Here is a 27,466-nt window from a genome sequence, read left to right on the forward strand (position 1 = left end):
ATCATAAAATGTGTTCCTAAAAACATCCAACTATGTAAAGACCCGTCCCACCAGATTCCCTGGAACACAGAATGCCTCACTCCACCCTCATCTCCCTCAGGGGTTGTTGAAGGTCAACAGCTATAGCAGCATGGGGTCCAATCTCCATGGCAGATGGCAAATGCCTTTACAGTTCAGTCACTGACAATGCTCTTGGTAAGTGCCAATTTGTAGTTGACACTAACGAGTGCTCAGATATGTAGACACAGATATATACAATCTGGAAATGAATGACAGTATTGTAGCTATTTCTATACAGTATTCCTTTATGTTATGGCAGTCATTTCAGACTTTTCTTTATGTTGTTACTAATATTTAATCAGAAAATTACTTTTTCTCTTTAATTTAGAATTCAAAAGATAGCTACAACTGTATTCTGCTTTTGTATACTGTATGATAGATGAGACTTGTATAATTTTCAGAAATGTGTGAAATCTGTAATTTGAATATTATATATTCATCTAGAGGTGTTTTCAGTTAGGACCTGAAGATAAGAAAAGTTAATTAATTTGTGAAGTAATTTACAGCTTAATTAGTACTTATGTATTAATTTGATAGTATTTAATTAGTATTTATGTTTTAGGGCATTTGAAGAATACAAAAATATACAGAATATGAACTAGATTTTGGAGAACTTACTGTGTGGTTGGAAAGGAAGACCTTTACTAAATTATTATGAAAGCAGGTAAAAATAGAAAATAGGTATGCATTTGATTTTTTATAGATTTTCATAGATTATTATTTATCTTATTATTTATGAAGGCATGAATAAAGCTTCAGTTACCCAGATATGCTAGTGTATTACTTTTAAGGTAGAGTGATGTGATCTTGATGACTTTCTACATTTTTAATTATTTTAATTCTTGAAAGTGATCATCTCATTATAGAGTATAATCAATTATTTTGTAAATGAGTATTTCTCACTTAAGTAGCTTTATTTTCTAATTTTATTTTCCATTTTTAATTTGGTTATTTGTTGAGCAAAATACTGAACTAAGGGACTGCTGTGAGTCAGTAGCTTTCTAAATCCAATCTATTCTATAAATCTTTTCTTTAACTTAATGTTTAAACTCTTTGACTAGTTACACTGAACTTTGTGAACTCAGTGTTGCATAATTATAATAGCAAGCACATATATAATAGATGATATGACACTGTTTTAAGAGCTTGACAGGTATTAGCTCACATAGTATTTTTACTACCTGTTTCAATAGCCTCCTATTCATCCAGTTAGTGAGGAAGGGATTCCTAGCTTTAGGTCATGGGGATCACCAAAGAAACAACACTCAAAACTAGATAGATGAGATCAACAGCTTATTAGTTACATAAACCACAGCCCAGGGGAGGAAAACATTGCATGCCTTACAGGCCACATGGAGGTTGTATTCAGGAGTGAGCAATCAGGGACCGTGGGAGGGAGAGTTTGTAGTATCAAGAGAGTAAGGTACCTCCTGGTTCCTGTGGGAATCTGTGCATGTCTTGCTTGAGTAATTCCATGGGTTGGTAGGGAACTGAAACCTGCTACTCAGGGATCAGCAGGAATTGCACCTGGTCCATTTGATAAGAAGGATTATTTGGCTAAGAGACCTTATCTTCATGAGCAGAGTGAGAAGAACTTGCAAATTGGGCCATTTGAGGTCTTCCTGAAGACTTTTGAGTGTCCCTTGGACTACAAGGAGATCCAACCAGTCCATCCTAAAGGAAATCAGTTCTGAATATTCATTGGAAGCACTGATGCTGAAGCTGAAACTCCAGTACTTTGGCCACCTGATGCGAAGAACTGACTCATTGGAAAAGACCCTTGTGCTGGGAAAGATTGAAGGCAGGAGGAGAAGGGGATGACAGAGGATGAGATGGTTGGATGGCATCACCAACTTGATGGACAAGAGTTTGAGTAAGCTCTGGAAGTTGGTGATGGACAGGGAAGCCTAGCATGCTGCAGTCCATGAGGTCTCAAAGAGTTGGACATGACTAAGTGACAGAACTGAACTGATTTCATCATATGCCTAAGGAGCACATAATATTGAGCCTTAATTTTAGGCTTTACACCATACTACCCTATGAGGTAGGTAGAATTACTTACCCCATTTCATAGATGAGAAGACCAGGTATACAAGCTAACCTGCTTAACACTATGATGACCACACTTCCAACTATTCCTTATATATTTACTTTCCCTCAGTGTAGATAGAAATTCTCAATATCCAGAAATAAAAGGAAGGCATATAGAAATGCAGTGGGTCACCCCCATGTCTATCTTGTAAACAGAAATGAACTGCTTTCACGTTCGTTTGTTTACTAGTTGTCAAGGAGTTTTCATCTCTGTGTCATGATTTTTGTTTTTCTTTATAAATGTATAAACTCTGAAATTAAGTAAATATGTTTTAATTTCTTGATTGAGAGTTGCTGGACACAGTCATTATCAAGAGAGGTAATAGATTTTATTTTCTATTTCTAGGGCCTTTAAAGGAGAAGGCAATGGCACCCCACTCCAGTACTCTTGCCTGGAAAATCCCATGGACAGAGGAGCCTGGTGGGCTGCAGTCCATGGGGTGGCTAAGAGTTGGACACAACTGAGTGACTTCACTTTCACTTTTCACTTTTATGCCCTGGAGAAGGAAATGGCAACCCACTCCAGTGTTCTTGCCTGGAGAATCCCAGGGACGGTGGAGCCTGGTGGGCTGCCATCTATGGGGTCCCACAGATTCGGACAGGACTGAAATGACTTAGCAGCAGCAGCAGGGCCTTTAAAAGCAGAAGAAATATTGAGATTATTTGGATTTTATTCTGTCTAACATGAGAGGGAACAGTCACTGATCTAGTGTTTGTATGAGTAACTTAGCTATACTTCTTAAAAATAACTTTTGATCAATAGAAATTTTACTGGGTTACAACTTTGGAATTTGAAAATCCTATTTGTCATTATTTTTTTAAACTTTTTATTTTATATTGGAGTATAGCCGATTAACCACCCCACTCCAGTACTCTTGCCTGGAAAATCCCATGAACGGGAAGGCTGCAGTCCGTGGGGTCGCTGAGGGTCGGACTCGACTTCACTTTCACTTTCACTTTTCACTTTCATGCATTGGAGAAGGAAATGGCTACCCACTCCAGTGTTCTTGCCTGGAGAATCCCAGGGACGGGGGAGCCTGGTGGGCTGCCGTGTATGGGGTCGCACAGAGTCGGACATGACTGAAGTGACTTAGCAGCAGCAGCAGCATAGCCAATTAACAATGTTATGATAGTTTCAGGTAGATGGCAGCTGAGGGACTCAGCCATACACGTACATGTATCCATTCTCCCCCAAACGTGATTTGTCATTATTTTTTAACAAACATACTTTAACTATACAACAGGAAGTAGTTGATGGTTATCTGCGATTTATATCCTATTTTATCACGCTAATAATATCAGAATATCTCATTTTTCTGGATAAAATTGGATATATTTTTCTAGATTTGGTCTTCAAGTAATGCAAATCAAATTATAAACTACCTGAATTGACTCTAGTTTTGTTTTACTCTTTTTTGGTATGACCAAATCTTTAATATAAGGGAGATTCTGCTGCTGCTGCTAAGTCACATCAGTCGTGTCCGACTCTTAGTGACCCCATAGACTGCAGCCCACCAGGCTCCTCCGTCCATGGGATTTTCCAGGCAAGAGTACTGGAGTGGGGTGCCATTGACTTCTCCAGTAAGTAAGATAAGTATATATTTATAGAGTATTACTTATCAGGAACTGTCTGACAATCAAAAACAGAATTTGCACATTTGAATTTGTTCATTGCCTTCCCCTTGTCTGTGAACATTGTCAAATTAACTTTTTTAAAAAATAAAAACAATTTCAAATCTACTTATTAAATGGTATTGAGTCATGTGGTCCACAGGGATAGTAAACTTTTCTAGTCTTTTTGTCTTAATGAGAGTTGTGCCTCATTGATGTAGTGTCAGAGTGCAAAGTGCTATTAGTTCTACTGTAACACATCAATTTGTTCCAATTGATATATCAGGGAATAATTTGAGCATGATGGTGAATTTTGCATTTGCTTATGGGCAATTCCATCAGAGAGAAATGTTCAGTGAATTCAGAAAACCACACTCAGCTGACCTGAGCTGCCTAGGAATACCCTAAACACATATGTTGCTCAAACCTTCACCCTCCAGGTCTGGTGTCACAGCTTTCCATCCAATTTCAGATCATCCTCCTCCTTACTGCTTTGTAACTCCCAACCCACTTCCACAAACAACTGTCAGATCTTTTTCAAGGTAATGTGCCATATTTATTTTAATCCTTATGTCATTTTTAGCAATTTAACATGTATGAAACTTTTGATATCATTTTTTATTAGGTTCCTTTTTTAAAATGTAAAACTGATGCAGTTTTTTAAGTGTTGTGCCCTTAACTTCATTTTCCCTGTAAGCCGATAGTTTTATTGCATGATTTTGCACAGTTCAGTGAAATTTTTAGGGGCACATATATTGTGATGCAGCAGAATGACTGTAATTGAAAAGGTTACCCTCCCTTTTTTTTTCTTTCCAAATTACCCTTGGTTTTTAGTTAATTCATTGTAATACTGTGATTACTTTAGTAAATTTATTAATTATAGATGTTATAAATTGCATATAGACATTCAGTAGACTTTTTAAAATAATTGGACCATTGGAGATCACAGATGCCTTTAAAATATGTCACCTGTGAGGGGCCAAGAGGGAACTGTCATGAACCCATCAACCAAATTAAAGGCTAAAAGCATAATTTATTATTATAACATTATTAAAATATATGTTTGGGGTAAAAAGAAATTTAAAAATTATAAAAAATCATGATCTCTAGTACATTTGTTTTTATCCATCTGCATATATAATAAGCCTAGAAAACCATATTGGAAGGATAGAAATCACTATGTTAGCAGTAGTAGTAATTTCAGTATGATAAAATTATGAGGAACTTTTGTTTGCTCTCTGTATATTTTTTTCCATCATGAGTAAAAGTGATAATACGTTAAATCAAAGAAAGAAAAACTACAGAGGTGGGGAGAGCACACAAATATGGGGGGTATTGTACTAACAATAGTGTAATGTGTTTCTTCATGAGGCTCTAAAGGGGAACACGATCCATAATGGGGGAAATTAGTAACCCTTGCCAGGAATTCTATCCAAAACTTAAATATAGGGCTACTTTTCATTTTGTGCCCACTATATTCTTGACACATTACTAGACTTTTTTCCTTTGTACCTTATCTCATTTAATCCTCAGAACATATCTTATAAAGTTGAGATTCCATCCCCACTTGACCAAAGAATAAATCAAGGCTTGAAGAGATTATTTACCTGCTGCCTTGGGTGCTGCACTATTACCATTATAATGCATTACTTTTCCCCCTGAGGACAAGTGTATTTTTGAAACACTTGTTTGAAACTCATTGCCTTAAAATATTGTAAAACATATTATAAAAGAAATTGTTGGCTATCGGAAATTTAGCTGTCCTTTGATACCTTGAAATTGTTTAAAAATATTTGCCAACTAAATTCTACTCATTAGATAATCATATTTGTCTATTCAAATGTTATTGAAAATAATTGTATCCTCGTGGGCAAATGTCTTAGCTTCATTAAGTTCACTTCCACTCAAGCATAGTATAAAATCACCATTTGATTCTTGTTTAAATCCTCTAAAAGCTATCTTTGTGACTAGTTTATTGATTTAGACATATACTTTGTCATGTGAACTTAATCCTTAGATCTTGTAATCACTTATATAATTGTCGTGAAGAAACTTAAGTGTTGTTCCCACTTCTTGTACACTCCTCTTAGAGAAAAGATAGTTTGGAGCATGACTAAGAAAACTAAAATCCTTTGCTTTACAAAGTAAAATTACACTTCGAAGGGCTAACACTAAAAACTCATGAGGAAGGTCTGCAGCTTCAACCTTTACATTCATAGGCTTCTTTTTGGAACCTAGCTGCCATACTTGGAGGAAGCAAATGCCGCCCAAGTGGAGAGGAAGCAAGACACCTATTAGACAACCAGCACAGGTGCCAGCATTTGAGTGAGACATCTTGACCTGTCAGCCAACATGCTGATAGTTGTATACATGTTTGGCACAGCAATGGTTGTATGACTCTTCCTATTGAAGAGAAAGGGGCTTTCCAGGTGGCTCAGTGGTAAAGAATCTGCCAGCTAAGCAGGAGATGTGGGTTTGATCCCTGGGTCAGGAAGATCCCCTGGAGAAGGAAATGGCAAGCCACTCTAGTATTCTTGCCTGGGAAATCCCATGGACAGAGGAAACGGATGGGCTACAGTCCAAGGGGTTTCGAAGAGTTGGACATGACTTAGCAAATAAACAGCAGCAACAACATAGAAGAGAAAAGTCTTGTATCTTTTGGTGACTGTGTTCAAGGGAAGAAACAGCTGAAGACCTCTTAAGATTGTGTAAATTCTCTAAAAATACATTAGGGAAAATTAAAACCCATGAATATACACAGGCCTGTGCTGTGCTGTGCTGAATCGCTTAGTCATGTCTGACTCTCTGTGACCCCATAAACTGTAGTATGCTCCAGGCAAGAAGACTGGAGTGGCTTCCCATGTGCTTCGCCAGAGGATCTTCCCAACCCAGGGATCAAACCCAGGTCTCCTGCATTGCTGGCTGATTCTTTACCATCTGAGCCACTAGGGAAGCCCAAGAATACTGGAGTGGGTAGCTTATCCTTTATCCCTTCTTGCAGGGGACCTTAAGCCCCCACCCCTGGAACCAAACCAGGGTCTCCTGCATTGCAAGTGGATTCTTTACCAGCTGAGCTACCAGGGAAGCCCTATAAACAGGCCTAGTAATTCTTAATGCCAAAGCCAAAACTCTCTAACACGTGGTTAAGTAGAGTTCTATGAGAACAAATCAACAAATCCATGTATTATTTTGTGATGAATTTGAAAAATTATTTATGATATTTATAAGAGTATAAATCTTATGAGGATTACTTACAAGACTACTTTCATCATTCACACAAAGGAGTTTAACATGATCCCTTGATTTATTTGGCCAGAAAAAAAAAAAAAAAAAGAGAAGAAAACCTTTAAGCAACATGGATCCTGACAAGAAATGGATCTTTTTCTCTTTAGCTTCTTTAGAGTATGATCCAGTCTTACCTGGATCATTGAAAAGAATCTTAGATATACTTAAAAGTCATTCTGTTATAAAGATATATACATTATATAGTATATGTTTATAGGTTATCTTGGCTTTATAACATTTTACCAAAAACTCTTTCTCAGTTGATTGATAGACTATTAAAAAATGGTTACTTTTAAAACAATATTTGTTTTAAACTAGTGAAAGCAATGAGAAAGCAATTTTAAAGCAAATTGGTTTTCTTCTGAAAACTTTCTACCAGCTTTTAGAACCTGTCACCACATTGTGATTAACCAGAAAATGTTAATGCAAAAAGGCCCTTAGAGATCATCTGTATCATTTTTTGTTTTTCAAATGAGAAAATTGATGCCCCAGAAGCTGGTCAAGGTCTCTCAGTGCTTGAGAAGGGAAACGAACTCAAGGTTTTTTGTACTGTTTTCATTGTATCACCTTGCCTATACCATTCAGTTATATATCTGTTTATTATTGTTAGAAGTATACATGCCTAATTTCACCAGCTAGTTTGTAAGTTTCTCTTGGGTAGCTTTTTATACTTTGTATATTCCTAAAAGAGCTATTGCATAAACTGTTTAACAATAAACAGTTCAGTTAGTGCACATTGATTGGGTGGGTGGTTGATTTGAATATGTGTTTTTAACTTAGAATGCTTAGTGCAGTGTTCTAGTTCCCATTGAATATCATTTCAGTGCTTAAAAATTGATGATGCGTAAGTTATGTGAATGATTGTTATTTATTTCGAGGTAACTAGAAGACTGAACCCAGTCTGCTAATATTGACACCTTAAGTACAGGCCATCCTTAGTTAAAATAATTGAAGTTAGTTCAGACAGAATAAGAAAGGACAAAAAGTTGCATGGATAACGTCTGTATATAAGCCAGCTTGTAAAATGGGAGGAGCTATCAGGAGAATGACAAATTAAGGAAAGTCTTTTGATTATTAGAAAATGATTATTTTCACAGGTCTCAACTGTAGCATAGTTACAGCTCTTTGAAATGGCAGCCCACTCCAGTATTCTTGTCTGGAAAATCCCGTGGAGGGAGGAGCCTGGTAGGCTACAGTCAGTCCATGAGGTTGCAAAGAGTCGGACACAACTGAGTGACTTCACTTTCTTTTCCATCAGAAACTACACTATGAGAATTTTGTTACCAAAACAAATTCAAAACCTTGGATATTGTAAAATAATCCTATTCGTTTATAATATGTCTGTGTGTATGGCGTGTTTTTTGGGACAAGAATGAGTCCAGCATGCCAAGAAACAATTTTTAAGGTGGTGGTTGTCTAAAAATTATTGCTTGGTATCATTAAATGTGTAATAGACTCAGTAATATAAAAAAATTGTGATCAACATTTATTGAGCACCTGATTTGAATTAATTATTCAAGTTAATTAAGGTGGAACACTTCTTTCATAATCAAATTAGTGACAGAGAAGATAAAGATATGTAAGGATATGACAAGGTATCTGTATAAGTGAGAACCTGAAAAGAGACAATTTACAGGATTTGAATGACTCAGTATAGTGAATGTAGGAACTCAGTTGGGTCTTATGAGACAAATGAGCTGTAACATTGTAATAAATATGAAGAGGGGATGTGGTAATTCCACTTGGGGGTTCCAAGGATGAAGGAGCAGAAGTCCGGGACTCTTGGAGAGTGAGCAGATCAGTGTAGGTGAAGTGAAGTGTTCATGTCAGAAATGCTTGGAAAACAAATGTGGGAAAGCTCGATATGGGCCAGAATGTTGAAAATCTTCCTTTCTTGCTTCTACTGTATTTATGCCCTCCCATCCGCCACTGTAGCCGGGGATAAATCATAGCCCAGAATGGAGTAGTGATGAAGGAAATGGAAAGCATATTAGTGTTGCGGAGAGAAACTTTGTGAACAGGGAGTAAAGAACCTGACATGAAGTTGTTGTTAGATGTTAGGATGTTATTCATGATAGGAAATTTGGGACCTTAGATGCAGATTAAAAGAATGAAACTCTTGACTCTTGGCAGCAATTTCATCTCCCTGAACCTCATATCCTTCCACACACCTACCTCATAAACATATATCCCTGGATTAGAATCAACCTAAATCCAAGCTGCCTCAGTCTCTTGATTTCTTTAGTACCAGCTGGTGTCACCGTTGTGCATCATCCATTCATCCAGTGCCAAATTCTGTGATGCATCTTAGATGTCTCTCACTACCCTCATGGCCAGTCAATTCCATTTATTCTGTCTCCTAAGTAACTCTCAACCTAATTCCTTTTTTAATTTATACTACTTAGCTACGTCAAATCTTTTTCTAAGAGACTTGATTTCCTTCAGCCTCCCGCATCCCAGTCCATTTTCTAACTGATGTCAGAAATGCTTTCTCAAAAGACAGATATCCTTTTGATGTTGTATGTCATTTCTATGAAGTCGAAACTCTTTAGTGTGACATTCATGATATGACTCTTGCCTGTGTATCAATGTTAGTCCTTGAGACAGTTTCAGGAATTATGTAGAACCAGCATATAGTTCCCCAAATGTGTCATGTCTTTGTATTTTCTATTCCTTTTGCCTGGGATGTTGCACTCTCCCAGACCTGGCCATTCTTTTCTAGGTAACCTGGCAGATTTTTATTTCTTCCTAAAGAATTATACTATCTGGAGGGCAATTTTGCTTCATCCCCTTGCAGAATTAGGCTTTCCTATTCTGTTCAACTCTCACAGGTTTTGTAACTGCGCATCCAAATTTATTTACCTCATGTTTTCTTGAGGTCAGTGCCTATGCTTTATTTATCTTTACACTTCAATTTTTAGCCCAAGAACTTCCAGATAACAAATTTTAAAAAAGGAAAAAAAATCTGTTGGATGCATTAATAGTTCTTCTTTATAAAAGTTGCAATGTTTAATTTTAGTAAGGTTTAAAATATACTTGACACATTTTTTCTTCCAACTCGTAAAGTACTAAAATTTTATTGTAATAGATGCCATTTATTAAATGGCTATTTCATATCAGGGACTTTGCTATGCAGCTTTAACAAAAAAACTATAGTGAAAAATGTCCAACTACACAAAATCAAAAAGAACAGTGTAATGAGCCTCCAAAATCCATCATTAAATTCAGTATTGACAAGATTTTGCCACTCTTTATCAATCTTGCGAATTGAACATGGCTGAAGTGACCGAGCACGCATGTTGTTGTTATTGTTGCTGAAGTAATTTAACATTGTTTTCTTTCTACCCCTACATATGTCAGTAGGCATCTCTAAAATACACAGACACATTCTTGTTTAGCTACAATGCCAATGTCACACCTAACAAACTTAGCAGTTATTGCTTGAAATCATCAAATGCCTCATCTTATTCAATTTCCTCCCAATTGTTTAGTGTCTTTTTAGAGATAACTTTTTCTGAATTAGGTTCACCATTCGATTTGGTAGGTAGGTCTTTTAAGTCTCTCTTAGGAGTTGTTCCTCCAATTGCTTTTTTGTTTTTCAGGCCCTTAACTGGTTGTTATCAGCTGTCCTCTAGAATATTTCATAACCTGGATCATTTTCTATGCTTGTTGTCCTCATGTTGTCATTTAATTTGTTCCTCTAAACTTCTGTTTCCTATGAATTTGAAGTTGGGGCTAAAAGCTTGATTAAATGGGCTTCCCTTGTAGCTCAGCTGGTAAAGAATCCACCTGCAGTGCAGGAGACCTGGGTTTGATCCCTGGGTTGAGAAGATCCCCTGGAGAAGGGAAAGACTACCCGCTCCAGTATTCTGACCTGGACTGTATAGTCCATGGGGTTGCAAAGAGTCTGACATGACTGATCATGTTCAAATCATTTTTGTATATGGACATTTTCTTCATCCTATTTTATGGTTGTATTGATGAATTAGAGCCCTAGTAGTGCGACTGAGTGACTTCATTTTCACTTTTCACTTTCATGCATTGGAGAGTCAGACATGACTGAAGAAACTTAGCAGCAGCAGTAGCAGTGAGACTTATGGGTCAAAGGGCAGATGCGTATGTAATTTTTCTAGACATTGTCAAATCCCTATCCAGGAGGGTTGTTTAATTTTGCATTTCCACAGTTTTTGAGAATACCTGTTTCCCTGTATTATTGTCAAAAATATGTTGCCTACCTTGGATTTTTGCCAATCTGGTGTGTGAAATATTTGCTTTTCTTTTTATGAGTTGTTTCTTCTGTTAACTGCCCATTCCTTGTTCGTTTTTTGATTTGGTTGTTGGTTATTCCCTTTTAATTTTCAGGAGCTCCTAGTGTAATATATTAGCCATTGTGTGTTAAATTGCAAACATTTGCCTTCTGATTTTTATCATATTTTTGTACCATACAGAAAAAAAATTTTAAGTGTGTGTATGTATATGTGTAGTTGAATTATCAATTGTTTGTTGTTTCTGGATTTTGAGTCATAATTAGGGAAGTTCCATTTGTTGTCTATTTATGTGCTAATCAGTTCAGTTCAGTTCAGTCACTCAGTCGTGTCCGACTCTTTGCGACCCCATGAATCGCAGCACGCCAGGCCTCCCTGTCCATCACCAATTCCTGGAGTTCACTCAAACTCACATCCATTGAGTCAGTGATGCTATCCAGCCATCTCATCCTCTGCCGTCCCCTTTTCCTCCTGCCCCCAATCCCTCCCAGCATCAGAGTCTTTTCCAATGAGTCAACTCTTCGCATGAGGTGGCCAAAGTACTGGAGCTTCAGCTTTAGCATCCTTCCTTCCAGAGAAATCCCAGGACTGATCTCCTTCAGAATGGACTGGTTGGATCTCCTTGCAGTCCAAGGGACTCTCAAGAGTCTCCTCCAACACCACAGTTCAAAAGCATCAATTCTTCAGTGCTCAGCCTTCTTCACAGTCCAACTCTCACATCCATACATGACCACAGGAAAAACCATAGCCTTGACTAGACGGACCTTAGTCGGCAAAGTAATGTCTCTGCTTTTGAATATGCTATCTAGGTTGGTCATAACTTTTCTTCCAAGGAGTAAGCATCTTTTAATTTCATGGCTGTAGTCACCATCTGCAGTGATTTTGGAGCCCCCAAAAATAAAGTCTGACACTGTTTCCCCATCGATTTCCCATGAAGTGATGGGACCGGATGCCATCATCTTCGTTTTCTGAATGTGGAGCTTTAAGCCAACTTTTTCACTCTCCTCTTTCACTTTCATCAAGAGGCTTTTTAGTTCCTCTATACTTTCTGCTAATACAGCTCCTTTAAATATAGAACTATTATATTTTACTATACGGTAAGGCTAGCACCCCTCCTATGTTGCTTTTACAGGGTCTTCTTGATCATGCATGCTTAATTGTTTTATAATTAAGTTTATTTTACAAATAAAGAAATGAACACTTCCATAGAAGTTCCAGGGCCATGGCAGTATTGAGAAAAGTAAAAAAAGTAATAACTGTTCATAATGATTCCTTCATACCTTGTCTTCATATGAAAGTTAATTGTAGCAATGTTTTTGCAACTGAAACAGTTTCAGAAGGATACATAATTAGAAGGAAGAGAGGCAGAGTATATTGGAAACATTCATTTTAGTCAATGCTTCCCAAAGTGTGGCTGTGTAACTTTGGCTAAATGTTTAGCACAAAAAGCAGTGGCATTCTATTGACATAGTAGTCATTATTTTCTTCACTGCTCTGTAGTCACAGTAAAAAAAAAAAAAATGGTTTCACTGAAGAATATCCTTGATAAAACAGTAAAAATTAGGCATTTTATTAAATCTTGACCATGAAATGCTTAATCATTTTCAAAATGGGGAGTATATACATAAAGCTCTTCTTCATGCCAAAGTATGGTGGTTGTCTTGAGAAAACGCAGCTGTGTGACTGAGTTGTGAGCCAAACTAGTCTCTTTTTATTGAACATTACTTTATATGATAAAATGACTGATTGATAGTTATGGTTATTCAGATGGGTATTTGGCAGACATTTCTACAAAAATAAACAAAGTGAATCCATCACTTCCAGGAAAACAACCAATAGGATTTACTGCCAAAATAAAATCTGGACTTTGAGGAGGAAACAATTTTGGAAAACTGGTATCCTCTACTGTGAGCTTGTCCATTTCCCAAAGCTGAAAGATTTTTCTGATATTAACAGTGGTGACATTAACATATTTTATTGTAAGTGATATATTCAATGTATGAACATTTGGAAAGCCTGCAAAACTCAGTGATCCAATATTTTCCTTTTTTTTAAATATAAATTTATTTATTTTAATTGGAGGCTAATGACTACAATATTGTAGTTGTTTTGCCATACATTGACATGAATCCAACACAGGTGTACATGTGTTCTCCGTCCTGAATCCCCCTCCCACCTCCCTGATCCAATATTTTCTAAATGGCTAATAGTTAATAATACAAAATCACTCATGAGTAATCAATCTCATCAAAGTATAAGATAAACCAATGGATTTTAAATGTAACAAAGTAAGGCTATTATTGATATGGTTTCTGATTCCACATTCCAACAAATTTAAAAGCTACCATTTGTCAAGTCTTAATGTAGTATCATAGAATATCCAAAATTATCTTAAAAGGTTTATTAGAATACTTTTGTGAGGCTGAGTCTTCATGTTATAAAACATATAGAAACAGATTAAATGCAGAATTAGATGTAAGAATCCAATTGTCTCTAATTAGGCCAGATATTTGCACAAATGTTTAATTATGTTACTCTTCTCAGTAAAATTTTTGTTTTGATTTGGAAATTACAGTTTCAAAAAATTCATTTCTGTTAATATGTAATGGGTTTATTCTATTTTTGTTTTTAAATGAATTAAATATTTACATTTTTCTTTGATTTAATTTCTAATATAATAATTATTGATAGATATCACTCACATTGGGCTTCCCTGATGGCTCAGTGGTAAAGAATATACCTGCTAATGCAAGAAACACAGGTTTGATCCCTGGGTCAGGAAGATCCCCTGGAGAAAGAAATGGCAACCCACCTCCAGTATTCTTGCCTAGGAAATCCCATGGACAGAGCAGCCTGGCAGGCTACAGTTGATGGGGTTGCAAAAAAGTCAGACACAACTTAGCAACTAAAACAAAACAAGAAAAAAAAAAATCACATTAATAAAAGCTTTTGGGATCAATAATTTTTAGGAATATAAAGAGTTTCTAATATCAAAAAGTTTGTGAACCATCTATTTACATGAGCATAATGTCATGTTTTAATTTTGATTACAATGGGTTTTAAGTTTACCTGTATACATTAAAACACAGCTTTAATGTTTTTTCACAATTTCTCTAAGCTGAGCAAGTGACCTTTATTTTGTTAATCATTGTGTTTTGAAAAAACTGGAAACTATCATATCATTCTGTTTCATTAGAATAACTTAGAAGACTTTTTGATTTTGTTACAACCTGGGCAGTAGATGCTAAGTACAGAGGTTTGACTTAAAGCCTTACTTTTCTTTCATACATTCACAGCATATTTCTTTTTATTTCTCTAGAGACTATCAGCCATATACTGAGTAATATTAGAATGTTCTGTACTATTGTTCAGTCGTATCCAACTCTTTCCACGGTCCCAGAGACTGCAGCACACCAGGCTTCCCTGTCCTTCACCATCTCCCAGAGTTTGCTCAAATGATGCTGTGAAAGTGCTACACTCAATATGCCAGCAAATTTGGAAAACTCAGAGCAGTGGCCACAGGACTGGAAAAGGTCAGTTTTCATTCCAGTTCCAAAGAAGAACAATGCAAAAGAATGCTCAAACTACCGAACAATTGCACTCATCTCACATGCTGGTAAAGTAATGCTCAAAATTCTCCAAGCCAGGCTTCAGCAATACATGAACCATGCACTCCCTGATGTTCAAGCTGGTTTTAGAAAAGGCAGAGGAACCAGATATCAAATTGCCAACATCCGCTGGATCATGGAAAAAGCAAGAGAGTTTCAGAAAAACATCTATTTCTGCTTTATTGACTATGCCAAAGCCTTTGACTGTGTGGATCACAATAAAGTGTGGAAAATTCTGAAAGAGATGGGAATACCAGACCACGTGACCTGCCTCTTGAGAAATCTGTATGCAGGTCAGGAAGCAACAGTTAGAACTGGACATGGAACAACAGACTGGTTCCAAATAGGAAAAGGAGTACATCAAGGCTGTATATTGTCACCCTGCTTATTTAACTTATATGCAGAGTACATCATGAGAAATGCTGGACTGGATGAAAGACAAGCTGGAATCAAGATTGCCGGGAGAAATATCAATAACCTCAGATATGCAGATGACACCACCCTTATGGCAGAAAGTGAAGAGGACCTAAAAAGCCTCTTGATGAAAGTGAAAGAGGAGACTGAAAAAGTTGGCTTAAAGCTCAACATTCAGAAAACAAAGATCATGGATGGCATCTGGTCCCATCACTTCATGGGAAATAGATGGGGAAACGGTAGAAACAGTGTCAGACTTTATTTTTTGGGCTCCAGAATCACTGTAGATGGTGACTACAGCCATGAAATTAAAAGACGCTTACTCCTTGGAAGAAAAGTTATGACCAACCTAGATAGTATATTCAAAAGCAGAGACATTACTTTGCTGACTAAGGTCCGTCTAGTCAAGGCTATGGTTTTTCCTGTGGTCATGTATAGGTGTGAGAGTTGGACTGTGAAGAAGGCTGAGCGCTGAAGAATTGATGCTTTTGAACTGTGGTGTTGGAGAAGACTCTTGAGAGTCCCTTGGACTGCAAGGAGATCCAACCAGTCCATTCTGAAGGAGATCAGTCCTGGGATTTCTTTGGAAGGAATGATGCTAAAGCTGAAGCTCCAGTACTTTGGCCACCTCATGCGAAGAGTTGACTCATTGGAAAAGACTCTGATGCTGGGAGGGGTTGAGGGCAGGAGGAGAAGGGGATGACTGAGGATGAGATGGCTGGATGGCATCACTGACTCAATGGACGTGAGTCTGAGTGAACTCCAGGAGATGGTGATGGACAGGGAGGCCTGGCGTGCTGCAATTCATGGGGTCATGAAGAGTCAGACAAGAATGAGCAACTGAACTGAACTGAACTGAGTCAGTGATGCCATCCAACCATCTCATTTTCTGTTGTCCCCTTCTCAATCTGTTGCCCTCAATCTTTCCCAGCATCAGGGTCTTTTCCAATGAGTTGGCTCTTTGCATCAGGTAGTCAAAGTATTGGAGCTTCAGCATCAGTCCTTCCAATGAATATTCAGGGTTGATTTCCTTTAGGATGGACTGGTTTGATCTCTTTACTGTCCAAGGGACTCTTTAACTGTGATTGTTTCTAATAGGAGTCTTAATTTCAAAGTTCCCATTTTTTAATTTCTTTTTTCTAATTGGGACATAATTTTAATCGGTAAAACTTTCTAAAATTAAAGCCAAGTTTTTACTACTACACAATAGACAACATTAAAAATTGTATAAATGTAAAGCAGTTCTTAATACTTCATGGGGAGCTGGGGAGCAATTTTATAATTAGTGGTAGAAAAGTATATTATCTATATGTTATTAGGGAAGCATTGAGTTAAGTAGTTATTATGGACTTTGTCTCAAGTGCAGAGGTTTCTGTACCTGAGAGAAATCTCATTTTCGGGGTACTTAGCCCAAAGTTTTAATATATTCAACAAGTATATTTTGTCATTCTGCATTTCTAAAGAAAGTGTTTTAACACTTAAAAGATGATATAGGAGCCTTTGTTGCTCAAGATCAGTGTCAAGGCATGAAGTATCATTACTGATTTTTAAGAAGGTAGCACAAAGTACAGGAAATTACACATACTGCTTGTTTTAATAACACTAGATGATAAATAGAGAAAAGGGAATATTTGTCACATAGGGAACCCAGATGATACAAGGAAGGTCGTAGATTGATGTCTAGGACTGTGGTTATTAATTTGTTGGTATGACTCAATAAGAGTTCAGAGAACTGCCTCAAGTCCACAGGATACTCTTCCCCATTGAAGGAAGGAAAAGGGATGGAAGAGCATGTACCAGACTTCTGTCTCCTCAGTTCAACTCATCATATGCATGAGTCTATGATTTTCATGTTGCTGTACAGATACTGTGTTAGAAATTGATCTGCTGTTTAAGGTATTTATGGTCTGAAGAAAGTGATAAGATAATGTACACTTCAATAGCTCTAAGAGAGAGAAAAACTAAATAGAATTGTGCACCTTAAGGAGAATCATTTTAATTTCCAAGAAGAACTTGGGAGTTGGTGTGAGTGGAGGAAGACCAAAGGAGCTGGTGTTTGAGCTGGGTCTTAAAGGAAGAATAGGTAGTATTTCAATAGACATCAAAAAGGGAGGACAGCGCCTCAGGAAATACTGGTTCAAATGTCTAAATTCTGCACAACACAGAAAAGATCTGCCATGTTAGAATTCCCAAGTTTTCGTTAACAAGTGAATCTAACTTGATTTATGCTACTTAGAGGTGTATTACATGGAAAGTGGGAAAGTAGGTGCGCTCTTGGCTGCTTACCTCTGGATGGCACTGGACTTGAACTTGATTTTAGATGTAGTGTTTAAAGGAGTAGCTAATGTGGCCTTAATGTAAATCTCAAGTTTACCTGACACCATACTCCATACTAAAGTTGATGTACTCCAAAATGAACAAGGTACTGTCCCAGTCCACTCGCTCCTGACAGTTTACTAGGGGTAAGAAGGAGGTAGAGAAGCTGACAAATGCACTCCTTCTAGTGGAAATGTTTTGAGATTGGAAGTTAAAAGTCAATTAGTATGTGTTGTTGAAGAAAGCTGAAATTCATGCCTTTAGTTACAAGATCTTTTTTGCAGTGTTCCTCAAATGATCGTACCCAGCAGTAGAGCTCTTGCAGAAAGGGCTTGGTTGCTTTGGTTTTAAGAGCTCAGTTAAAAAGGGGAACCAAAGTCTCAGACCTTTAGAAGGCGACAGGATTCCCCACTTATGAAGGGTAATTTTCAGTGCTCTTTGGATCCTCAGCGAATATTTGCCACACCCTGTGTTCAGGGCTGGGCTCCTGATGCTCCTGGGGTCCCTATACCACTCAGGCTCCAAGGACTAGAGGAGATGTGTAATTTGCAAGATTCTTGCCTCTGATGGTATTACAATTTTCTACTTCCCAGTTTATCACTAAATGACCTTAGGTCTCAGTTACTTATTATAATACATATTTTAATTGTTTTGATGGTCGATTCATATTGTAATCTAGAGTAAGAGAACTAATAATTTTATAATCTTTTAGGCCATTTTGGAATAGTGGAAAATAATGTATATTCAGGTAATGGCAGACATTTAAATATGAGTTTACTATAAAATTACACACCTATGACAATCTAATTTAAAACCCATGCTTTTCTTATTTAGGGATAGAGAGTTTTTAGAACATCTCTGTGTTCCTTTCCATTTGTCCATTCCTTCTGAAATGTGTAATGTCATCAATTTCTATATTTGATGTAATTGCCTGTAATTGTCTGCCAAGAAATAAGATGACATCAGTATTATTTCAAAGCATTGAGCCACCTGCCCATCTCTGTCCTTTTTGCAGTGGTTTCTGCCAAAATGGAACATCTAGAAAGGAGAGGAGAGTCAGCAACTGTAATTTACTGTTTGTATTGATAATTTCAGTTACTTTTCTTACAGTCACACTTAAAATGTTTGTTTGAGCGTGCTTTTTATATTTAAGATATTTTGTCATTGCAGTGTGTTAAATTTTTTTTGAAGCTATTAAATTATCTTCTAAGGATGCCCTTAAAAATCTTCAGAAATTGAGGGATTAGTATGTTCAGTGGAATCAAAAATTTCTGCTTTGCCAGAATTGTTTATATGTTAAACACATTTTTTAACCTCTTCAAGTGTCTGTATGTAAAGTTAATTACACACATTACTCTCAGTAATATTATCTCCTATAGAGATTATATCTCTCCTATAGATATAAATTCAAGAATGGATAGAATTTGTATGTTTTTCTTTTATATTTTAATGGATAGAATTTGTATGTTTTTCTTTTACATTTTAATGGATAGAATTTGTGGGTTTTTTTTGTTTTTTTTTTGCTTTTCCATTTTTTAATGAAATAAACTCAAGAAGAAAAATGTAAAAATTAAATTGAATAATTTATTTTAAAGATACTTAGTAGCTTAAAATGCAGCAATTAGTTCTCTTTAACATTTAGCCTCTTAGGGGCAAGTAATTTGCTGATTACCTCTGCTGCTGCTGCTGCTGCTGCTAAGTCGCTTCAGTTGTGTTCAACTCTGTGTGACCCCATAGATGGCGGCCCACCAGGCTCCCCTGTCCCTGGGATTCTCCAGGCAAGAACACTGGAGTGGGTAGCCATTTCCTTCTCCAGTGCATGAAAGTGAAACGTGAAAGTGAAGTCGCTCAGTCATGTCCAACTCTTAGTGACCCCATGGACTGCAGCCTACCAGGCTCCTCCATCCATGGGATTTTCCAGGCAAGAATACTGGAGTGGGGTGCCATTGCCTTCTCTGGCTAATTACCTCTAAAGACTCATAATTTTAAGAATTTGTAACTTTCGCATATCTTAATTTTCTAGTGGGATTAATTTATATAAAGTGATCTAGTGTCAGAATAAAGTGAAAAGTATCAGAATAAGCAATTTTTAAAATATAATTCATCTTAATGCTTTTGGTGTTTTGTTTTCTAGTAGATAATTACTTAATAGGCATAATTTCAGCTGATGAATTTCAAGCATAACTTCTTTCAGCTATAATAACATCTGAAAAAAGATACATTTTTGTAGCACTCTTGAGATCATAACCTTTTGTTTGTCTCTTGAGATCATAACCTTTGTAAAGTAATCTCTTAGGACACATGACACTGATATATAAAAAGTATGAGTTATTATTTTATAACTGGAAAAGACAGTGGCACCCCACTCTAGTACTCTTGCCTGCAAAATCCCATGGATGGAGGAGCCTGGTAGGCTGCAGTCCATGGGGTCGCTAAGAGTTGGACATGACTGAGTGACTTCATTTTCACTTTTAAACTTTCATGCAAAAAAAAAAAAAAAAACAACTTTCATGCATTGGAGAAGGAAATGGCTACCCACTCCAGTGTTCTTGCCCAGAGAATCCCAGGGACGGGGAGCCTGGTGGGCTGCCGTCTATGGGGTTGCACAGAGTCGGACACTACTGAAGTGACTTAGCAGCAGAATTGACATGACGCTCAGTTGTGAGGGCGAAATATTTCTTAGCATGAGAAACACTCTTACAGTTGAGACGGACCTGGGGAAAGGAGAACTTAAAGATACTGTTGGGAAAAGGCAATTATCAGATTTAGTCACTAACTAAATGCAGATTCCTAAGATAAAGGCTCCAGGATAACTCTGTAAATCAGAGCCAGGGTTACTGGTATTATGTGGTGATTTAATAACTTCAAGAGGAAAGTAAGGACCAGCTGGTTTACGGTAGGAGACTGGTTTTAAACATGTTAGTTTTAAGGTTCCAGCATGTCACAGGCAGTACAAAATGGCCCAGGTCCGATGGAAGGGCAGAGCAGTGCTAACTCGAGGTCTTTAGCAAAGGTGCAGGAGTCTGTTACAGGGCCTGCTTGGTTTTCATGCACATACCCTTCTCTCTCCTTTACCCACTCCACCCTCCTCCCACCAGTATGGTGAGGCTCACATAGTCCAGCAGAGTTTTGTTTGTATCAGGAAGATGGAAGCCCTGGGTCAGAACACTCACTTGAGAGAATGAATGCTGATGAAGGAGATGCAGGGAATGTCTAGGAAGAGGGTACAAGTGGTGAAAGAAATTGGAGGTTTCCTGGCTTCAGAGCCAGAAAAGCCAAACTAGGGGAGAGTTGCCTAGCAAAAGACAGATCTGAGTTTTGCACAGAGGCAAGAAGGCTGGAGATCACAGAGGTAAGCATCTCAGCTGGGATCTGAAGAGTGTGAAGAGCTGCCCTTCAGTGGGTGTGAAGTTTCAGTTATGCTAGATGACAAAGTCCTAGACATCTGTTATACAACGTTGTGCTTATAGTTAACAGTAATGTACTGTACAGTAATTACTATAACTTGTTAGGTGGGTAGAGCTCATGTTATATATTTTTTACCGTAAGTTTTAAAAGGGGAAAAGACAAAGTCCTTGATAACTTTTTTGCAAACTGTACTATGTGAAGACATTGAGACAAAAGATTCTTAGAACTGGCTGATTTTTTTTTTTCTTTTCCCGAATTGCTTCTGTCTGAATTCACTCTGAATATGGTTGAGAGCATTTCTGCAATTAGATTAAAATGCTATGGGATTGAGTAGGTGTGACCATCAAACCAGTAACTCTGTAGAGGAGTCATTTAACATATCAAAAGGCATTAAGATGCCTGAAGATGTGATTTCACAAAAATCAGATGTAGTCTTGAGTAGCATGTCTGTGATGGTGGAGCCTTGTCCAATGGTGATATCTCTGCAGGCTGTGCAGTCAGAGTCAGAGCTACAGGTGTTTGTTGGGCACTTGAAATGTGACCAGTGTGATTGAGCAACTGGACTTTGAATTATATTTAATTTTAATAAATTTAAATGTAGTCACATGTGGCTGATGGCTACTATATAAGGCAACCCAGGTCTAGAGACTTCAGGAAAGTTAATCAGAGCATAAGTGAAGTAGGAACCCAGTTCTTGGGCATTTTGGATTTGAAATGAAAGATGAGGAAAGGTTTTACAAAGTATTACCAGAGAGCAGAACTCCAGCTTATGGTTGTAAATGGAATCTTTTGGATATGGTATTGAGAAAATGGAGTATTTCCTGCCATATCAGTAAAAAAGGATGTCAGGGTCATCAGTGATTTCATCTCTCCAAATGTGAATTTCTGAGCCCTGAGGGCACCCAGGAAGCTGAAGTGATCTGGCAGCCATGGCTGCAGCCACTCCCTGTGGTGAGCACAGAAGCTCAGGATATAAAAAAATGCAGGATACTGGCCCAGAGAGCTGAGATGCCTATGAAAGGAATGATGTCATTGAGCCCAGGCTCTTGCATCTTCCCATGTGTAGAAAAACGCTAAATTCCTTGACTTGAGGTATCTGGTTTTCTTTAATTCACAAAAATACCTTTGATGTTCAGACCTGCCCTTTGTTGCAAACTTCTATATAACCTGACTCCTTCCTCTCCCCTCTTGGAGCAGTTCTCTCAGGGTTACTTGAGATGCTGCCTCCTGGGCTTAAGTCCTAAAAATTTCCATCAAATAAAACATAACTCTCAACTTTTTACCAACTGAGCTACAAAGTAAAATCACTCAGTCACGTCTGACTCTTTGGATCCCATGGACTGTAGGCTGCCAGGCTCCTCCATCCATGGGATTTTCCAGGCAGCAATACTGGAGTGGATTGCCATACCCTCCTCCAAGGGATCTTCCCCACCCAGGGATCAAACCCGGGTCAGGAAGATCCTCTGGAGAAGGAAATGGCAACCCACTCCAGTACTCTGGCCTGGAAAATCCCATGGACAGAGGAGCATGGTAGGCTCCTACAGTCCATGGGGTCACAAAGAGTTGGACACGACTGAGAGACTTCACTCACTCACTCAACTTTTAGTTCGTGACTGTTTTTTAAGTCAACAGTACTATCCTACTTCTTTTGTGTTTTATTTTATCAACTTTAAAAACATACAGAGATAGAAAGTAGGTGGGGAATAAACGTTCAGTAAAATGAATTTTAATGAGAATTTATAAACTGCCTTAATCATTGAAAGAACTTTTCCACCTTCATATAAATAAACAAAGCAGTTAACTGAGAGGATAGTAGTATCCTCACCAGAAAAGATGCTTCTTTTACAGAAGCAGGAAGTAGGCTGATTCTTTCAATAGTGACACCATTTTAAAACTATAACTGGAGAAGTCTACATGTTGGTATAATTTTAAGATGTTAGTTTTCCCTTCTCTTCAGTGGGCTTCCCTGGTGACTCAGACAGTTAAGGATCTCCCTGCAATGTGGGTGACCTGGATTTGATCCCTGAGTTGGGACGATCCCCTGGAGAAGGGAACAGCTACCCACTCCAGTATTCTGGCCTGGAGAATTCCACGGACTGTAGTCCATAGGGTCACAAAGAGTCAGACACAACTGAGCAACTCTCACTTTTCAGTGTATAAATAGCTGTCTTAGGTGAGGCCGCATCATCTCTCCCCTTGGCTATTGCAGTAGCTTCCTAGCTGGGGGTTGGTTGGTTTGTTTGCTTTGGGGTATTTTTGTTTGTGTGGGTTTGTTTTTATTTCCCCCCTCTGGAGTGACTGTATCACACGAAGAATTGTATTTTTAAAAACACAGATCTGACCCACAACTGTGCTTAGGAAATTTTTATCTGAACTATGTATACAATTGCTTCCCTGGTGGCTCAGTGGTAAAGAATCCACCTGCCAGTGCAGGAGATGAGGGTTCATCCCTGGATTGGGAAGATCCCCTAGAGGAGGGCATGGCAACTCATGCCAGTATTCTTGCCTGGGAAATCCCATAGGGAGAGGGGCCTGGCAGGCCACAGTCCATGGGTTGCAAGAGTCAGACATAGCTTAGTGACTAAGTCACCACCACTACCGTGTATACAATTAAAGGTTTCAGAAACATTTTTTGAAGGCTGTTTTTCACTTTTGAAGTTAGTGAGTTAAGTGAACATTTTCTCAACTGATGAAAATAAAATTGGTAAAACATTTTTCATGAGCATATTGCTAGTATGCAACAAGAACTTTATAAAGATTTATAACCTAAACTCCAGTAAATCCACATCCGGGAATCTTTCTAAAGAAACCATCTTAAATACCACAAAATATGCCCCCAAGTCTGTTCATACAAAGATATTCATCATAGCACTATTTACAATAATGAAACTGTACATACACCAATATAAACTATACACCAACATAAACCATGGTGGTTTAGTGGCTAAGTTGTGTCTAACTCTTGTGACCCCATGGACTGGAACCCACCAGGCTCCTCTGTTCATAGGATTTTCCAGGCAAGAATACTAGAATGGGTTGCCATTGCCTTCTCCAGGGGATCTTCCTGACCCAGGTATGGAACCCACATTTCCTGTGTCTCCAGCATCACAGGCAGATTCTTTATTTGCTGAGCCATTGGGGAAGCAAATGACTAAGTAAATGATAATTCATAAAATGATGTGCTCCCATACCGCTTTGTATATGCATATACAAACTATGGTATAGTTAAGGCATTTCTGCCAGCCTACTACTTTTTCGTGTCCCCATCGTACTTTAGATCAGTTACTCAGTTGTGTCCAACTCTTTGCAACCCCATGGACTGCAGCACTCCAGGTTTCCCTGTCCATTGCCAACTCCCAGAGCTTACTCAAACTCATGTCCATCAAGTCGGTGATGCCATCCAACCGCTTCATCCTCTGTCGTCCCCTTCTCCTCCCACCTTCAATCTTTCCCAGCATCAGGATCTTTTCCAAAGAGTCAGTTCTTTGCATCAGGTGGCCAAAGTATTGGAGTTTCAGCTTCAGCATCAGTCCTTCCAAGGAATATTCAGGACTGATTTCCTTTAGGTTGGATCTCCTTGAGTCCAAGGGAATCTCAAGAGTCTTATCCAACACCACAGTTCACCAGCATCAGTTCTTTGGCTGTACTTAGCACATTGTGAATGCTTGGTGAATATCTGCTGAATAAATGAACAAATGAGTGTTGACACAAATGAAATCATTATCAGTTGCTTATCAACAGGTTAAAATTAACAGATGTTGTATTCCTTTAAGTATAGTAGTATGCAGTTCCACTTGTGATGAAAATGTATTTCAGATTTAAACCTTGGCCAATCCAGAAAATATTTTTGTAGGCAAAATAACTATTTCAGAGCTTTAAAGATAAATCAGTTGATAAATATATCAAGTAATGATTTTTAAAAATAAATCATATCATTCTCTATCTCCAAAGTCCCTTTGTACACTTTTAGTTTACTTTTCTCTCCCCATATTTTCTCTGAATTTCATGTATTTTTTTAAAATAAATATATATAAAAGACTCCACTTATCTCCCTATTGGTATTTTCCCCCTCAAACCTGTGATCTGTCCTTATAATCAGTTCCTCTAACTGCTTTGTTTATTTGAAGTGATCAGTTGTCAAGGAAATTGCTTTTCCCATACTGGTGCATTAGGCTGTGTTATATAGAGAGTATTCAAATTTTCATTTCCTATAATTTACTAAGACTAGCAAGGGGAAGAAGTCTGTCATTTTCTTCTAAATTATTTTTCTAGGTAAACCCAGATCATGGTTGATGCAGGCAAGAAATACTAATATTAGAAATTCTAAATTGTTTCTTTTGACATGGAATCTTCTAATGTACTTCACCAGCAGATTGAGATCTCTATCCCTTCACAAATATAACCTAGATGATTAGTTCTTCCTAAAGCAGAAGCAGTTCAAGATGATCATTATTTAATGCATTTATCTCAGTAGCACCCTGAAAATTGTTGGAGATTGTGTGCCAAACTTCTGAGGGGCAGGGCCCACGTCCATCTTGCTCACCCTGTATCTTGAGGCTACCACAGTATCTGGTTCGGTTCTCAAAAGATTGTTGAATACTTGACTGCTTCCTAATGAAGTAAGGAATTCAAATACCTTTTTGTGTTTGGTAGGCTCTTGGATTGTAAGGAACAAAAAAGATTCAGGTACCTTGTGGAGAAAGAGATAGGGAAGAAGGGAGCAGGGAGAAGGGCAAGCTTAATGTTAACAGGAGACATCTGTTCCCCTGTTCTTCAGTTTCTCACTCAGTCTTTATAATATTCATAAACCATAGCAGAGTCCCTGTTTTTATGTTACGACTTTGGAGGGCTTCTATTTCACAAACATTACTTTTATTATAGAAAATCAAGTGGCTGTTCCTCCTATCTCTTCTCCTGGTAAGAAGGGTCTCAAAACCTGAGAGCCTGCCTCTGACTCTTCCTGTTCTTCCTTACGCCTACAGAGGAGGAATTTCGTTCCTGATGGGAATTTTTCTGACTTATAGATGAATGTACTTAAATGGGGACACAAAAACAATATTTTTAAAAGTTAAAATGAACACAGGATGAACTGGTAATCGGGCAGTTATTAATACTAAGTAGAATAGCAATAGAACAATAAAATTGTTACAGTCTCCATTTCTCAGGTGAAATTAACCTCTACTTCTCCATGTTTTACACCTTTCTTACCTAAAGCTTCTGAAGTTTATATTAGATATGCTTATTCCTATTTTATTCAGAAAGAAAAACAGAAATCAGACCATTGCTTTAGGAGGTTGCATGTAATACTCTTAGAATCTAACTTTTCCTTTAGGTTTCAAATTGAGGTTCAACAGTGTCCTAGTATGCTGTTAGATATGATTTTATTATGGAGGCTGATGGTTTCCAGTCATGTCAAATACGGGCTAAAAAATCTCTGGTGCTATAGAATATGACTGAGGGAAATAATATTTGAGGAGCCTGCCTGTGCACCCAGCACCGCGGTAGGAGCTTATCTGTCTCGTTATCTTGTTCACGCAGTGACATCATAGGTTGTCTGCTGTTGTTGTTGTTGTTGTTTGTTATGGGGCTGGAGGGGGTGGAATCCAAGACCTAGCGCTTTGATTTTACATAATTCTATTTACTTATTCCATTTATTTTATACTTTAGCAATTTATACCAATTTAACTTTTCATAGAAAGTCATCATTAATACATAAAACTTTTCTTTTAAAAACAGGATAAAAGAATCAGAGTATCTCAACCCTTGACAAGAGGACCAAGTGCCTTTATTCCAGAGAAGGAAGTAAGTCAATCTGTCTTAATATATATAAAGTGATTTTAAAAATAACTCAATTGTGTCAAAGAATATTTGCATTTTTAATATGGAAGTAAACATGTGTTTTGCTCGTATTCTTATTTGTCAGAAAACTACAGAAGTATTTTCTTTTCAACTTCACTTGAAAGATTGTATGTGTAATAATCATCTTATTTGGAGTTAGACAGTACTGCAAGTTTAGAAAAATATAAATTTTACCATATTTGATTTCAAATGCAATATTTCTGAACAAAGCTGCTAAAAGTAATAAAACTTGATATTATCATGTAGGTTTAAGGTTTTAAAATGGCCAGTGTTTCATGGTGATTATAGGTTACATAAATGTTAAGAAAATACATTTTAAAATGAAAAAGTGAGTTTCCCAACTAAATCTATTGAAGAAAACATGATATTCAGTTCAGTTCAATTCAGTCGCTCAGTCATGTCTGACTCTTTGCAGCCCCATGAACCACAGTACACCAGGCCTCCCTGTCCATCACCAACTCCCGGTGTTTACTCAGTCTCATGTCCATCGAGTCTGTGATGCCATCCAGCCATCTCATCCTCTGTCATCCCCTTTTCCTCCTGCCCCCA

General features: G+C 37.7%; 1 protein-coding gene across 1 annotated transcript in view; it reads left to right on the forward strand.

Annotated features, from left to right (window-relative positions):
- Nucleotides 1-27,466, forward strand: part of SESN3 (sestrin 3) — a 74,818-nt gene that overhangs the window by 26,639 nt on the left and 20,713 nt on the right. Inside the window, exon 2 of the mRNA XM_068988809.1 lies at nt 26,795-26,860. Within this exon, the coding sequence (XP_068844910.1) occupies nt 26,795-26,860 (66 nt within the window). The remainder of the gene's footprint in view (nt 1-26,794; nt 26,861-27,466) is intronic.

This window comes from Capricornis sumatraensis, chromosome 16 (assembly GCF_032405125.1).
Source record: "Capricornis sumatraensis isolate serow.1 chromosome 16, serow.2, whole genome shotgun sequence".
Classification (NCBI taxonomy): Eukaryota; Metazoa; Chordata; class Mammalia; order Artiodactyla; family Bovidae; genus Capricornis; species Capricornis sumatraensis.